The 17,746-nt window shown below is 39.5% G+C and overlaps 1 protein-coding gene across 1 annotated transcript; it reads left to right on the top strand.

Annotated features, from left to right (window-relative positions):
* Positions 1-819: 819 nt before the first annotated feature.
* LOC135461547 (transcription cofactor vestigial-like protein 2) lies at positions 820-17,280 on the top strand. Its single transcript, XM_064738691.1, has 4 exons — positions 820-935; positions 1,295-1,556; positions 6,946-7,371; positions 16,433-17,280. The coding sequence occupies exons 1-4, from the start codon at positions 858-860 to the stop codon at positions 16,504-16,506; spliced, it is 840 nt and encodes a 279-aa protein (XP_064594761.1). The 5' UTR covers positions 820-857; the 3' UTR covers positions 16,507-17,280.
* Positions 17,281-17,746: the final 466 nt, after the last annotated feature.

Raw genomic sequence — 17,746 nt, 5'->3', positions numbered from 1 at the left:
AACCCATTCTCAGTTTGGCACGGAGAACATTTCTAATGACACATGTTTGTTTTCACGTGAGGCCCTATCCCACTTGTCAGTCGGCGAAAAAAATGTTCTCCGGAAAAGTCAGTCAGAAAAGTTGAAGTTTAATGCCTCGAAAATGTGACTAATAAAGACAGGCCTAGCTTTACACCAACTGAGCGATTCTGTGGCAGAGTGTCAAAGGCTTGGGTCCCTGCGGGGCAAGGGGATACGAAATACCCTATGATTCAGTCCCTTACCACAGCGAACTCATATAGCCCTGGGGGAACGAGTGGTACCCTACACCCTGCCTTTCCCGTGAGACACAGAGCTTAAATACATCCAACAACATCCAGTACGTGTTTATGTTGTTGCGGACGGTACACATGCCAGCGTACAAACATGAAGAGATCAGACCAAACATACAGCAGAATGAAACCTTCAGAACAATATCATATAGTCTATGAGCCTGAAGTATCATTAAAACCCGACTACTGCTAGAAAATGTGGAGCTAATGAGAAGAATGCGACTAAAACACATATCAAGGGTGCTCATAAAGTGCCGTTACCGGAGTATCCGAATTGTTTCTTGGCACCGCAGGAGGCAAACAGACATGCGCCCAGCATCCTGCGCGAGCCGGCGCGCCGGCCGATTGGCAGATATTGATGATTCGTCACACGGCTAGCTCCGCCCATATCTCTCCTCGTCTTGTCAATCATGATAGATAGTTTAGCAGATGCAGCGAGGTTGTATTCAACCCGCCTACCGAATGTCGGAGTTAGAAAAGTGGTGTGATGCTAGGAGACAGTAGCAGAAGTTATCTCGGGGTTTTAGATCGAGCCCGCGTTTTACCATGACGGGAGTTGATGTGATGTATCAGCCGTATGCATACCCGGCCTACTTCCCTTACCAGCGGCACTTTGCCGACCAGGTATACAACTCTCATGTTTAACAATACAGCTCACGTAATTCCTGCCTCCCTGTCTTGACCTCTCTTGTAACTGTTGACTTTGTATTTTTCTCTTTAAATAGATCTCGTTTCTTAACTTCTTCTCCGCTCATTATAACCCATTGCTAATCTTTCATGAAGATATGTAGCGTCTGGTGTAGACAGCTAAACGCATAGCTGACAAGCCGAAAGTGTCTGGCTTCTTCAGTTATTCCTTCTTGTGGCTATATGGCTGTTGTTGTTTCTTACGTTAGGTATTTCGCACAATTGTCACTGATAGTATCGCCTGCATACCCCAAATAGTCCGCTCTTATGAGCCTCTACCAACTTATGCATTTCAGAAATTCGGCGTCCAAAAAATGCAGGAGCCTTTAGATTCCGTGAATTACTCGTCGAGTACAAATGTTCCCCGAGGCAAAGAGGATGATCTGGAGAAGGAGACCCAACCAAAGGACACTCAGTATCTCAACGCTAACTGCGTATTACTTACATACTTCTCTGGCGATATATCCAGCGTTGTAGATGAACATTTTTCCAGAGCTCTAAGTCAGCCAAGTAGTTATTCCGCAGACAGTTCAGGAACAAAATCACTATCATGGAAAGGTAAGTGCCTTGATCTACCTGTTTCATTTACTTGTCCAATTTACCCCTTTCAGACCAGTGTCACGTGTGCGATATACCTGTTTGATACACTTGAATAATGCTCCTGTTTTACTCACTTGTCTGATTTGCTTGTTTGATTCACTTGTACTTTGCTTATAGTTTAATAATACCTTTGTAGACCTGTCGAACCTTCAGGTGGCAAACGACTTACCTCCCTATTCACACATGTCTTACAGATGTCCTTGTTTTCGCACCTCATGCCACATGCTTAATATAAGATGTGTTCCAAAATGGTATTGTGTTTTATTTACTTTATAATTAAATTTAAGGAATCAGGCCTGTCCAAATGATATACAAGCGTAACATCAGTTTTAATCATTGTTACATCTATTAACTTGACATGCAGCCATGCGGCACACAGCTTTGAACAGGCTAGAGAATTATTTACTGATATGTGCAGTACTATGAAAATGAAAAGAAAAACGTTGTCTCCAATTTTGTAGTCAATTTAACTTTATATCGCAAATCACGTTTTATGACATTGGCCAAACTTGATAACAGACATATCTCGTTAACATATAGTTGCCATGGAACTAAAGAGCTACATGTGAAGTTGATAATTATTCACATTTTCCCTTAAAATTCTCTGTATATTAACAGATTATTAGCAAAGGATAACGCAACTGACTCTGGTTTGGCTAAAAGGCGCTGATTAAATGAGCACGTCTGTGTCAAAATATTGACAATAATAAGAGTAAAAGTCGTGGCCTGACATATGGTCGCTGGCGGTACTTGTAAATTGGTGTCATAGCCGAGTTTATACCAGGCAAGATCATGTTGAAAACAGGAACTGGCATAGAGGGTCGGAATGTGTTTTAAACATTTGTTGAACAAGCTGTGTGTGGAATGGGGTTGTGTGTAAACGATTCTTTAATTGTATATTTACTCCGATCAAATCCATCTCGCCGATTTCTCCCGGAGGCACGTGCCGTGTCAATCAAAAAAAAAGGAAATAAAAGATAAAACAGACGACTATGATGATATCGCGACAGACTAAATACAAGAGAAATTATTTTCTTATTCGAAAATTGTTTAGACATTGTTTGTGTCTAAGCACAACGACAGGTACACGAGTTATTACATTCTACTACAAATACTACATGTAAACCAGTTGTCACTCTCACTTTAGCGCGCTGTTGTTGTTGTTGTCGTATTTAACCCGCCTGTTAGGTAGGCCTATGGATGTTTGGGACGTTCGTTTGTATTTAATAGTTACTTCACCAGTTATCGCTAACCTGGAAGTTGTAGGCACGATGGAATGCCCTGGACAATTTCAGCCCGAGCCTGTCGACGAGGGAGCTCAATACTGACGGAGTTCACATACTACCGCTGCTGTTAATCATGGCATGGAGGTTTGGAGACTTACAGATGACACCCCGGGAACAAGGAGAAACTTTAGAAATGGTGTGAAAGTGAAGCCGTGATAGGATGTGTAACGTCAATAAAACCCCCTGGACGCGATCTGGACTGAACATAGCATCTGTTAAAGTGGTCATGTCAGTTCACCAGCAGTAGCCGTGTACTAAAGCTTGTTAAATCGCAATTTGGTGCTGTAAGAAGCTGTTCTATACGGCTCAAGCTTTGGATCGGTTCTTGAGCCGAACAGCTGTTGTTCGCACGGACATTTGGTCTTAATCAGACCAACTCGGACACTTACGACCCGGCCTTTTCACCCTCTCCGCCTAAACACCGACGACTAAAAGCCACTCCTCCATTCCATGCCGTTTTTCACCAGTGTTTTCTTTTCTGTCTAGAAAATCTAATTTTTACAAGAAGAGTGCATATCAGCGCCCACTTACAACCTCCATGTAGTTCAATCCGACCAGCTTCTAGAGAAACCGGACAGTATTTTTTTGATGGGAGGGAAAAACAAAACAAGTTCTAACCGTGGAAAAAACTTGGAACGTTTCCACGCCGAAATGTCTTGAGTGAGATTAGACGAGATTTCCTGAGTTTACACGTCGCTGCAGGACAAATAGCCTCTGATGGGACGAGCGAGGCCGAAGAGGGAGGCTGTGGTAATAGCCCCATCGATTCCCCCCCGTCTTCAGGCCCGCGTGCTGCTGCAGTTAAGTCAACACCTCTGTTTGTTACCAGACTACCTCAAAATCTGCGAGTCTCTAAAAATTAACTGAAGCATTAATGGAGTGGAAAACGTGTTATTTTTTTCTGCAGTTTTTTTTTTGCATTGTTTTCACTTTTCCTAGACTTGTCACGGTTGAGCACCTGAAGGTTAAGCCCTTCAAACGCGCCTGTTCGCTAGGTGTTCCATGGGTGTGCAGAAAGGGGGAGGGGGCAACGGGCCAAGATCTCACATTGGCTCACCCTCCCTCCGCTCATGCTTTACGGCAGAACTGTCGGAATTACAGGGCGTAACTCTATCACTGTCGGCTTACAGTAAGACGACTAGATCGTCAACATTATTGGAAAACGACTAAAATAACCTACCGTCAAACAAGCTCCCAGTTTCGGAGAGTTACTGAATGTACAGCGAGAGAGTTCGCTTTCCAGGAAGGGTCTCCTGAATTACGTGATTTTGAAAAGCAAACAAAAAAGAGATCTGATGAAAGAGCATTTGTGATTCCAGACGATGGGTTTAAAACAGCTAGAAAACAAAACGACTAAGATAACCTAAAGGTTAAAGAGCTCCAAGTTTTGTACAGCAAAACAGTTAGCTTTACAAAAAACGTCTCCTTAATTAATTAATTTATAAAAATATCAACTCTTTTGTTATCATATATTATTATTATCCTGACTATGGGTTCACAGGAACTCACAAATCCTACAAAACAATGTGGTTTTGTTAATGTTGTGATGTGAAGAAGATATAGTGCCAATACGACTTCACGATTTCAGGAAACTCAAACATTTACTGTGTTTAGACTTGCAGGTTTCGAGTATCATCTTTACTATTTCTATCACATGAGTTGCGCCACCTGCGTCTGTCAACCAATCACAGTTCAAGTGACAATTAACTCCGGTACTGTTTTCACGGCGGAAGTCTGAAGTGGTTGGCTTGTAGCTGTGTTGTTAGGCGTCGCCTCATTTGTACATCTCCAAACTCTTCGGGTGCCAACTGATTCCGTAAAGCAGGCTCAACATCTAACACATCAGCTTAACGAAGAACATATTTGCCTTTCTTGAACCATTTTTTCACAGCAGACGTCGTAAATTTGAAAACATTGTGCATAGAAATCCAAATAAATAACTGCCTAGAAACCGAAAACTGGCAAAATACCATACTTTCATGAAAAATAAAGCTATTCCATTAATCTTATAAAGCTAAGTCATTGCCATTTGAAACGTTATTTTGGTGTGCTCAACAGGTGTGCATAACCACACAAATTCTAAGAGGGAGGGAGGCCGAATTCGTATGCCTCCATCTTCGGAAATACATAGTATACATTAATCGGACATACATGTACATATTAAGACTCCAAACTGAATCGTGTATACCGTGGGAGGCAAGCTGCGTACTGCGGTAGACTAACGCATGTATAGCCCACGGAGCCTTTCTGCTGGACACGAATGGAGTGATAAGAAAAGTGCTCAGAAAATACACTACTGAGATGGGGCCTGAAGGCGCTGACGGCCTGGCCGCTAGTCGCCGGCAGCAAGCTGAAGGATGATCCGGGGATTGGCCGTTAGCTCAGTTGGCCGCGTCCCTGGGATAAAGCCAGATATATTGTGATAGTTCAGAGATAGCGGCCACGGGCTGAACATGCTCACCAGATAAACCCAGGCACTGTCCGCCGCGAGACTGTTACACCTGTATCTCATTTCTGAGGAGACGTCTTGTATTACCGTATATAAAACCGAAAGCGAAAGTCGCCCTTCTTGGACATGTAATGAGAAAAGATAAAGCATTTGAATGGGTGAATGATTATTGCTTTCATCATTCATCATTATTAAGGCATATTGTGGCACTACAAACTTTTAAATTAGACCGTTTTCATATGGACTTAATCAGGGCGTATATGACCTAATACCAAGTCTATTTTAATGTATATATTGTTTATTGTGTATTTATTTGAACAACTTCAGTAACAAAAAAAAAATCATTTACGGATTGCTTAAAGTTATATCCTCCAGATATTTGGTAAATTTTTATTTTGTTTTGTTTCGATTGAACTCGGTAACGCCAGAATGCAGTCCTCCCTCAGAATAGGCGCCCTTGCACACCCAGTATTTGTTGTATCTTGCATAACGTTAACCGGGCTTCTCGTGCTTTCTCGTGCTTTCTCAAGTCAAATAAGGGTTTCGATAGTCGGTTATGGCACAGTGTAATGATACTGTCCTTATGGTCAACCCATCGTTTTAGCCAGCACGTTCTTGTGAAAGGCGCAGATCTCCGTCTCACAAAAGAGTGTGTGTGTGGTATGTCAACTTGGTGTCTGTCCGTGCCACTTCCAGACAAATCACCCGCTCCTTTGGGCAATCGGTCCTCTTAATTGTTTCTGATCCCATCGGGGCGACGTTAAGGTAAAATAAGCGACAGACCCTCTCCGTTAGGGCTTAACTTTTATTAACTAAACAGACGTACATGTACATGGCTGGTTGTCCGTAGCCTGTGCAAGCATGAACCTTTGCTGAACGCAGCACGTGACGTCATCAAAGCGCCAGGACGTGCAATTATCATGTATTCAGATTCCGAGAAGAGAAATTAAGCACCATCCTTTCAAATAGTATTAGCTTTTTCTAGCGGAATATATTCAGTCTGCTGTTCAAGTTGCTATATCGGAATATTTCACGTTCATGTTAAGTCTATGAAAACCAAAAACACTCGTCCACAGAGACTTTTGGCTTGAACTAAGGAGTCATTTGTAACTTGTACTGTTTACAACTTAACTTGGCACACGTTTTTATTTCTGTTTTCAAGTTACAAGTTGAATATTTTCACTTGTAGTTAAATGTCCACTCAGTATAGCTGGGTATTGTACAATGTTTTTTTGTTGTATTAATGCTGGCATCAAGCATGTTACGTATGTCAGTAACTGGGGAGTTGCTATGAATACAATAACCCTTTCTTGGATGATTTACTTCTTATGAAGAATGCATAATTTCATGGAGAATAATTTTGAAACAGTCTTTGTTAAAAAGTAAAATAAAACATATTCACATCAATGCATTCTTATTTTTTTCAAAGATGTGTAATGGTTACATCGAGAACTAAAGTAATTCTACTTTAATTTTAAATCCCCCCCCACCCGCCCAATTTTGTCAAGTATTGATCCTCCGTGCTGCATAATTTTTGTAATGAATCCATTTGTGAGTCTACCAATTCGATACATATATGAAATTGACAGATGTATCTTTCATATTTCCTCAGATTCATCACCGATGTCTCAGAGAAATTTCCCTCCGTCGTTTTGGAATAGTGCCTACCAACCTCCCGCATCAACCTTATCCAGTACACATCACGACTTACAATTCACACCGGATCCTTACATTGCCACTTCAATACATGGACTTTCTGGGCTTCATCATCAAGATCCTTGGCATTATACTATATCGTCACAGACTCATGGCTATCCTCATCGCTCCATGCACGATTTTGCTTATTCGACGATGGCCACCCCTAGTAGATACAATCCACATTATGGCTCTTTACTCATGCAACCCTCAATGTCGGCGGGGCGCCTGGGTGGATGTGATATGACCAAGCCGTCCGAATCTTGGAGTTCGCGATATCACCCCGATCACCGATTGGCATCAGAGTTTTCCTCCAGGGCTCACCTCGATTCAGGCATATCAGGTAATTATTTCTGCAGTAATAGATATTAAGTGCGATATATTTACAGGTCCAAAATCCAGTGATTGAACATGTTAATTTCATGTGTAGGGCCGGTTCTCCCCACACGATCTAGGAAAGTTTTCCAGACACATATCGGTTTGGACTGGAAACTTGTCTTACCATTTATATCTCCGTTTCAACAGAGGATCTAACTCCAATAATAATTGCAATAATAAAAGTGGTAAAAACTCTGAAAGGTTTACTCCATGATGAATTATTCAATAATGGCAATATTCAAAGACAAATTTATTTATCGCCCGTCGAATTTTATTTAGCAAATGAAAAATTATTATGAGTTTTATATTCCGTGCCAAAGTTATCTAAAATGTTAACACTTACCAGAGACGTGCAAGCATAATAATAAAGACAAAAATCGATCTGATGTTTTTATTTTGAACATAGCTTATTAAATATTCCAAAGAACATCAAGCAAAAAACTTTTCTTTTTTAATTGGTGCAGTCTTCGTAAGAGTGTTGTCGATAAAAAGAAAATAAGAACAAGTAAATGACCATCACACTTTGGGGGTTTCTAAGCCGAATTACTCATTCGAAATTCACATGTTAATGTTAATCTGTGGTGTTTGTTCTCCGAAGCACTCATGACTTCGTTGCTCGCTTTCTGACCCGTGATCAGATTTAATCCGGTTCTTAAACATGCCAAACTGCCATGAGTGCAGTGATGTATAACATGTACTGTGAAGATGAGGATGTGGGTAGAGGCTAGGGGAGAGGGAGAAACAGCCGGGGTGGGGCTACGGGTGAGGCGGAGAGTGAAAAGGGTGCCAATAGTAGGGGGACTTAAAAGACCTATACGTGTGCAGGCGACTCACGAAACACGCGTGTGCCATCAGTGTCGGCATTGTAATACAAATCAACCGAGTAAGAGCGGTCGTTTGATTTTACTCGTTTAGGCCATGATGACATGACAAATGGAGACTAATGTTTATTACTGTCAATATGACATTTTTTTAAATGTGTTCACTTATCACTATAATATTGATATGTTATTTATTTCAAACGCAACGAAAATCTTTTTCAATTTTTTAAAATACATGCTATTAATATTATTAATTTTGATATTTTCTTGAGTTTATTGGAGAGAGTAGCCTTACAGTGCATGCAAGCTTATTGGCCTACATCAAACAATAAAGCCAGCTGATTGAGTGACATTTGACGTGTATTTCGCGGAAGGCACATATACGATCCGTTGTAGGTAAATCGGCCTTAGTCTCAAACCGTGATTTATATGTGTATTGTTTGTATTACTTGCACCCTATCTTCATGGATTTTGGCGCATGTCCCTAAACGTTTCAAATTATGTGTAAATGGAGAAGAAAAGTAAGCGCAGGTCTCGTAGAAAAACTGACGGGTAAATTTTATAACCGTTGTTATAAGACGCACAAAGTAAAGCTCAGGTCTCGTAGAAAAACTGCCTGTAACTCTTATGACCGTTGTTAAATAAATGTATAGATTAGAAACATTTATATCATATACTCATACGGAAATATATAGAGATTTAATGTCGTTTGCCTGTGTGCAACGTCCATGACATTTACGTATGTGTTGAAAATGCATGGCTGTATACACAACAGTATAAGGGTTGAGCTGCGAATTGTGGCTCAGAATATATACCTATAGCAAGAAAACAGCAGGATGTATGTATTCAAAATGTATTCTTCTGGTATTTTAGATCATAATCTGTATATTTTTAACAGTAAGGTAAGCTATTTGAAGTGTATATATATATATATATATATATATATATATATATATATATATATATATATATATATATATATATATATATATATATATATATATATATATATATATATATATATATATATATATATATATATATATACATAGAGATAAAACACATTTCTTAAACCTCCACACCTCCACACCTCATGCACCTCGTCCATCTTCACTTAAATTGTTATAGGAGTCCATTGTCTGTATGGTTTAATGCTTTTCAATAGAGAAAGCAGTAAAAATACATGTATGAATGTAATTTTCAGTATGCCTGTTAAATTGCAACTACCTACTGGATAGCATGCATTTAAAAGAATATTCAGTGCTTCTGTATAAACCCTGTCTGATGAAATTTTTTTGTCAGTATAGTATTAAGCCCGATTTAGAATCCGTGTATAGACAATCTGTTTCCTCATTTTTATATATGCATCTCGCTACTCGCTTTGCAATACTACTCTATCGCCACGATAGTGACAAACTGGATTGAAGAGGCGTATAATAGCTGGAGGAGATACAGTTTTGTTTTCAGCAAAAAACTTTTATTTTTACAAAGAACTCTGACTATTTTACCACATCTCTCGTAATATTTAGCACCGTGTGTTTTCACTATACACTATCAGCCATGCTGGGCTGGGATATCGTATTTTACGGTTTCTGGTTTTTTAACGCCGTATTTTTTTCTCTCCCCATATGCCAATCAAATGAGAGCCTGTATGGCTTTCTGTTATTTTTTCTCGCCCCATCTGGGTTGCCTCTCAGGGGTCTATACCCTGTTTTTTTCCACACGGAGCCATGTAAAAAACTCAGCTAATTTGGAAACGAAGACTCCGTCTGGAGAAAACGACAGGAAACTAAGCAAACAATGACCGGAGACTCTTTTTTTCCTAGTAAGGAAAAGTTGGTTCTTTTTAAACGGCGACGATCGTTATTGTCAAAAAGACTCCCAACATAGTGACTAAAGCTTTGGACTTGTTTAAAATTTGAAACAAAGCTCCATGAGAATGAGTGTCAAACTCAAGAGGTAACACATTAAGAGTTTAAATAGAAGACAAGCTGTAGAATTTAAGTGCCCTTTAAAATGGGTATACGCACTCGTGTTGGCCAATTATTTTTGTATCATGCGTTTCTTTTGCAACACCATTAACAAGGCATATGTTTTCTAAATTTCCAACGATGCGTATAAAGTTTTGGATTTGGGGTTATTTTTTTTGGTCACATCTCTAGCTTTAGTCTTTTTGAATTCAACTCTCGTTCATGTTTTAGAAAGGATGTTGAGTAAAAACCTTAACTTAAATAATTCAGTACTACATTTCATGTGGAAATAATGTAAAATTACTGACATTACAGTAGAACTGTTTAACTCTGACAGTGTATGAAGCAACGCACATGTTTATGATAGTTCTACATGCAAGGGGAAACCAGGAAGATAATCTGTAGAGTTAAAAATTGATTGTTCAGAGTAACAGCGCTACGCCCATCACGACAATGTGACAATGTAAATTTCAGCTACTAACGAACTTCAAATAATAGACAGTTTGGCGTTAACATATAAATCGCGTGGCTTAACCCGTTAAAGAGATTCGTGGACCATTTTTTTTTCTCCCAGAAGAGCACATGCAATGGTTGTAGGTTGATGGTTTTGAGGTATGCATATAGTCAAGACTATATAGGTAGCCATGCAGAGGTCATATATACATACCAGCACATACATGATACTATATGTTTGTTGAGAGCAATGTATAATATATATATATATATATATATATATATATATATATATATATATATATATATATATATATATATATATATATATATATATATATATATTATACATTGCTCTCAACATATATATATATATATATATATATATATATATATATATTATTATTATTATTATACACATACATATAAATAGAATTTTTGATTTAAGCTATATATGTAGTGAAATGGTAATGAATAATTTTTAATAGCCATTAGGTATATATATATCATCACATGCAGGATGAGGGTTTTCAGCTGTACGTGCATGAGGTGAAACTGTTAATGAATAATCCTACGCTGCCAGCATGCACATACGGACGTGTTGGAAAGAAAGGCCCGAATCCCGCAGTTTGCCACTCTTGAGACGCTTGCAGCCAAACAGCCTAACCTTCCACATTCCCCGGGCCGCCGTGAGCAAGACACGACTGGAATCTCTCACGCTCAGTTCACTTGTTCCTTTTCGCCAATCTCCCTTTCTTGCTGGAAGCAATCCTTTTGAAGCCAACCTGGTCGATTCTTTCTATAGATATTAGAGCGTAGACTATCAATATTTTTTTGGCTACTGCAAACAGGGTTGCCATGATTATAAACACTGGGCTGTCTGAAAATAAAACCACTTTAATATTTGAAGAGTTTATATTTCAAATTTGAGACAGGAGAGATAAAATCAAAGTTTTAAGAATTGTTTAAAAAACAAGAGCGACCACCTTAATATAAATTTTATCAGGAATTCAAGTGCAACTGTAGCTTGACTATATTCTGACTACACGTTCCATGGGGTTTCATGCTTTACGCTAAAGCGGAGACAAAATTTCGAAATATTTGACAATCTATATAGCTAATTGTACGTTGACACGTCCGATGCTGTGAGCCCTGTCGGTTTGTTGAGAGGCGTTCAGAAGAGAAAGTGTCTGTTAACAGTTGGCCGGGACATGTTGACCGGGGACACACAGTCACAACGCCAGGGGGGATTTCCGTCAAGGCCAGTGAATGAGACGGTAACCCAGATGTACCTGTTACAGGAACTCAGGCTCGAGAAACTTGCCATATTGAAAGAATTGGTCAAAATTGCCTTTTAGGGAACAATTGTCAACTGCCGAGCCTTAACCGATTTCTCGCCCGGTCAGCATATATATACAGTTCCTGTACGTACACGTCTGGGTTAAGTTGTCAAATACGGGGCACCTTCTTCCCGGGGTTTGCCCCGGGGGTTAGGAGTCTACCCTGGCCTTTCTAAATAAGCCCATCTCCGCAAGGAATCATCAAACTCAACATGCACGGCCGTCTCTAGCCACAAGACTCGTAAAGGCAGTAGCATTGAGAATATACCTAACATGTTTAACACCTGTGCAGTTGTATGAGCGTATGGGCAACTGGCCTTTACCTGGTTTTAGATGAATTATTTTATGTACTATACATGTGTACTGCCACAAAAGATTTTATCGCCAGGGGTCCCACAAATCCCTGTTTTATGAAAGACCGGTTTCCTGAGATTATATGTACAATACATAGCTGTGTTAAAAAGCGTGTTTGGCTGTTGACCCTAAACAAACTGCCTTGTAAGAAAGATTAAAAGAAGGCTCACGCCCAGGCAAATTTGAACTCCAGGGCAAGAATCAACATTGACATAGAAAGTTTCCTGTTATCCAGTAACGAAAAGACAATTATAAAGAGACAGTATTTTCTTTGTACATCGTCTTGCTTCCATCGGGGAACGAAAAAACCACCTGGTGGAATTTCATACATGTACGTGAAACTTAGACGATGAACCGAATCACACAGACATCACAGGCTAAACCCTAAACGAGGCTGTTCAGATGTGAAGGATATAAATGGTCAGATCAACTCCTGGTTATTTTTTTTTGGACGAATATCCAATACAAATGTTACAGAAGTAAAACTGCGTCGACATATTTGAAATTCAACGAAGTTTTAATCAAAACGGTGCTTAATGTAATTTAAAGGAATCCCGATTTTCTGTTCAAATATATGAAATGGTTGAATGGGTTGAATGACGAGCAGTACTATTACAGGCCTGCTGTATAATATATCCTGGCAATGAATCTCTCGCTGATGTAACACTATGTGGTTTGTACATTAGGCTTGCAGATCATTGATTCAGTCTCACACAAATGTATGCCAGTACATTCGCGAGTCACGCCCGAGTAAATGTGGCACGAGCCTGTAACACAAGCCACTTAATTCCGTCTTGTTTGACATCAGATGGAATAATATACGTCACAAGATCGCGTGCGGGAGTGATAGTGAACACCAGGTGGACCTGTTTAAAATACCCCTTGGAATTTGCCAAGGAGCCGCGCTAGGCCCCTTCGCATTATTTCAGCAATTAATTGAAACATGGCGTAATATTGGTTTCTCTCGCTTTATTTAACTCGGGATAGTCGGATTGTTGACGTGTCTTAGAGACAGACCCTCAGCCGTGATATTTGATCATGTAATGAGCCAGAAATGGCATATAATTAACTCTTTCAAACACATTATAGCTCCCACGTGAGGAGAGATAGGTCCGCCTCTCTCCCGTGCTGAGATTGACGGCGATACTCCAATCAAGTATGATCAAAACGGACACTAGAGAATTTGTCGCCAGGCTTTGAGCACGTGGCAAAAAGCCGAACACGTCTGCTCGAGTTAATGTAATGATTAGCGGTGCGTTTATAAGGCGATGAGAGTGCCTTCCTGACTCAACATGTGGCTAATTTCCTACAATCCACGTTGATGGATATCCTCTGACAGCCGTCAACATAAACTCATGTTATTCAAATAAATACTCCTAGTTTTTATCATTTACCAACGCAAATTTCTCATTTTTTCTTTATGTTGGATTCATTTTTCCAGTGTCACTCCATCATCAAACCGTGTCCGTTTTTACACCACTAAATATAAAACGAGCAAGAAACTTATGTTTTTGAGCTTGGCTATAATAATTTGACGAGATTTTTTTTCAAGAGGCGTATTACATTTGCCCCAAACAGCATGATTGCTCAATACAAAAGGCGCGTTTCTTTCTGTCTTAAATTAGGAAATAAATTCGTTGGATAGCCGCACTTATTTCGACAGTTAAGGATGTATATTTTTAAACACATGCAGTAGGCATCTCTGCATGGTGTTATACACTGCACACTTCCCCATATATGTATGTAACTAGGTAACATGCTCAGAAGGAGCTATGCCTTGCGCACCCAACCACTATAGAGGCGGGAGGATTTTCCAGAACTGAAGGTGTTATTCACCTTTTTCATTGAAAAGTGTCTGTTGTTTGAACATCCAGATGCAGTGAGACATGATACATACATGATTATGTACAAGAGCCATTACCACAGTAATAATGCAATATTACATATATACATCGCGGCGATTAAACTGTTCGCTCATTTTTTCCCATACTACATGTATTTTTGATAACATAAACGGATATATTTAAATTCAATATTGTTATTACTGTTTTAGTAGAGGCAGATGGATTTTCATGCCTGTATTCTGACGGCTAGCTCATATTTTGCATGGATGCAAATTTTACACACTATATATGTGGTGTTTTTATTCGTACTCAAATGAATATATTATAAAGAGGTTAAAACTCAGATTAATAAAACTAAATTAATAAAACTCAGATATATAGAGAATTAATGTTCCTATGTGCGTGTAAAGCATCTCGCACTAATTGCTTGTACTCTCCAAAGTTGGCGTGCTAAGGGTAGAAAAAAGGAATGCACGAACAATGTTTGCAACACATGCACAACTGCTATTCTAAATACATAGAAGTTGAAGTCTAAGCCGAATTGAGAGTATGCACCTCAAAGACGAAAATTTAAAACGGCTCGCCTTGGATATACCCTGGATGCATATACAGGAAAGTTTGTATGCTAATGCCCCTTGGCGAATTACCTTTGATTGTATATAGGTGTACAGTACAAGCCTGTTTAACCTGGACGTCAAAAAGCCAGGGGGCGATTGTTGACTAGGGATAGTCTCTCTATCGCTGTAACTAAATGTTAAAGGTGAAATTCTTTCTTTGCCTCTTAGCGACCTGCTGCGGTGGAAAATTACCTTTTATTTGGCTTCATGAGTGACGAGCCCGCAATCTTTCATTAGAAAGGGAAGGCAATCATTTGTTTCAGCCCCTACTCTTAATCACGTCAACAATGAGCTAAACACGGCTCGGAAGTGATCCGCATACAAAACCCGGTCTTTTTATTGAAAATCAGCGCTTTATAATGGTTCGCATGGAGAAATGATGCGATCTCTAGGACGGTCCACGCCGCGGTCTTATATTGGACTTTAATTTTATTCCAGTGGCCATCTCGTATTCGCCCGTATGTATGGAAATCAGACATGGCTATATTGCCCTCTTCTGCGTTGGGAGGAGGTTTTGTTATGTTAAAAAATTCCGCAGACTCGCTGAGAGGTGGGAGAAATGAAGCGGCCAGAACGGTGGGGTCGAGCTTAACGGCACCCTAACAGCGTTTAGCGACAAATCCGTCATCTCAGAGCACGCCAGGGTCACCAATATTATTGTTCTCCTCCGTCATCTAGGAAAATAATTAGATTTTTTGTGTAACAGGAGACGGAGAATAAATGAAATGAACCCAGCATGATTTAAACACAAATGACTTTTGTTTCAGTAACCTTTGAAATTACAACAATAACTCATAATTCAGTCAGGAGTTAAGATATTTTTTGAAGGGGCGTTTGGCGAGGGTGAGGGTGGGGGGCTCAGAAGAAAAGGTTTAATATCCTTGGAATCAGTGCTTTGTCACAGAACTAAACTTTCTGAGTTAACAGATAAAGGACGCTTAATATTTGTATTCTACCGATTTTCATCAAACATGATATACGAGAAAACGCCATTTGATAACACGCATTTATGTACAATTATCCCGCCCCTGTGGTTGAATTCAAGTACTGAGAGAACGGGGACAAGGGTGAAGTTTGAACTGCGAGTTAAATTCCACCCATTTTTGCTGGAGACAGGTGTAACGGATAAAGGATCCTAAGTGCTTATCATGGACAAAGATAAAGTTAGGTGCTGAGATTTTCCTCTGAGTCGTCCGGGCACTTTGCCACAGTTTCTCGGACGAACCAAGTGTCGATGACACATTCGCCCACGTCCTTTGTTTTCCTTAAAACTATCAAGCATGTTAAAGAATAATTCAATCTCCTGTGATATTGATTGTCAAGCATGTCAATCAATCAGTCACCAATATCAGTCATCAATAATATTCATCCATCAATCAATTTTCTGCACTCTTTTAATACCTGTTTATTGTAGACAAATTTGCATTTAATGCACAAATAAAAGTTATTGCATACTATGCATAAATTTTCATGCGATTAAGCCTGAATTTCTGTTGCAGCGGTAATCAATGAAGTGTTGGTGAAAATATTCTGGTATCATTCCTCTACACTGACTAAAGATTTTCCATCAATAGTGCGATCACTATTTTGTCATTTCTTAAGCTCTCCCCTGTCTTTTGTTTTATAGGTCTAGAAAATCCAAATAGGCGAACCCAGCAAGGATTTATACTGGTTTTAATTGCGGTGTCACCTTGGCAATAAATATGGTGTCCAGCACAGACTTTCCACGGCAGCATTATCGTATAAACGGAGTGCAAGACATGGCAACTTGTGTGCACGTGAGAACGGCGTGTTCATTGACAGGTAGTCTTGACAACGGACGCGACAGGAACTAGCGTGATACATGACGGTAGTCATGGTTTCTCACGCGCATCATCGTGTCCAGCCCAGATGTCACGTGACATGTTTCTGTGACGTCACGATGGTGTTGCTGCTGTGTTCAGCGAATATTCATGCATAAGTGTTAAGGCGATCTTCTTTTTTTTTTAATTTTCTCTTGCCTCCAAAAATTGAAGAGGATTCGTTATACAATCAACTGTGCTCAGCTTAGATGTATTTATATGAGATAAACTTATTTTTGATGTCAATGACGGCGATGGACATTGCGATAACTGCAACGCGTGTGTCCGTCATTACAGGCTGTAAATAGGAACTATATCAAGGGACATACGTGTTATGTGTACAGAAATTTTGTCTTGTATAGCAGATATGAGATTTCATGTGTCCACGTGTTTTACCACTGGGTACAAATTCACAAAAGATCTCCTCCAAATATGGATATTGTTTTAGGATTTTGCTGAAGACAGCTTCAATCCCGGTTTACACCGGCTCGGTGGCCTCCAAGAGACCACGTGACTTATCGTCTGTCTCGTGCTGACTGATTCACTTCTAACCCTCGTGTTCATTATACATTGTTTCGTCTCGTCATTTTACATATGTTGTCATCAAGAGAATTAAAATTATTGAAGCATCTTATCCCGCGGCATCCAAATTTTCTTTGTCATAGAGTTCCAGTCGTTTGGCCGTAGTTGTGGTTTAGGCTTATTGCATTACATGTAAATCTCCAGGATACATCTAGGCGTTTTAAAACATTTGATTTTGAGCGCACAAAATGTTACTATGCCATATCAATTCACCTATTTATGTTCGCATAAAAATTGCCAATTTACTGGCCCAATTCGACAATGTGCATACATTGAAACGTAAGACTTATAAGCGTACAAAAGTGCCTAAGCAGAATTCTGCTACGGGTGTATCTTTTAAATATGATGGGGAATTAGGAATTATATCTGTTTTTTTTTTTATTTGATTGTTGTTTTGCTCCATACGCACCATATTCACTTATGTGATTGGCTTAAAACCGGTGCTCTACAGTAAACCATCGACTTTTGGCATAATACAATTTCTCACAAATGTCTGGCGGAAAAGAAATGTTTTGCTA

This window comes from Liolophura sinensis, chromosome 1 (assembly GCF_032854445.1).
Source record: "Liolophura sinensis isolate JHLJ2023 chromosome 1, CUHK_Ljap_v2, whole genome shotgun sequence".
Taxonomy (NCBI): Eukaryota; Metazoa; Mollusca; class Polyplacophora; order Chitonida; family Chitonidae; genus Liolophura; species Liolophura sinensis.
The sequence above is the reverse complement of the archived record's forward strand: the minus strand, read 5'-3'. Positions and strand labels throughout refer to the sequence as shown.

Excerpts from the sequence above, each read along its gene's own strand:
- LOC135461547 (XM_064738691.1), top strand. The coding sequence starts at position 858 with ATGACGGGAGTTGATGTGATGTATCAGCCGTATGCATACCCGGCCTAC. Across the intron at positions 936-1,294 it reads AGCGGCACTTTGCCGACCAG|AAATTCGGCGTCCAAAAAAT; the intron begins GTATACAACTCT and ends TATGCATTTCAG. Across the intron at positions 1,557-6,945 it reads AAAATCACTATCATGGAAAG|ATTCATCACCGATGTCTCAG; the intron begins GTAAGTGCCTTG and ends ATATTTCCTCAG.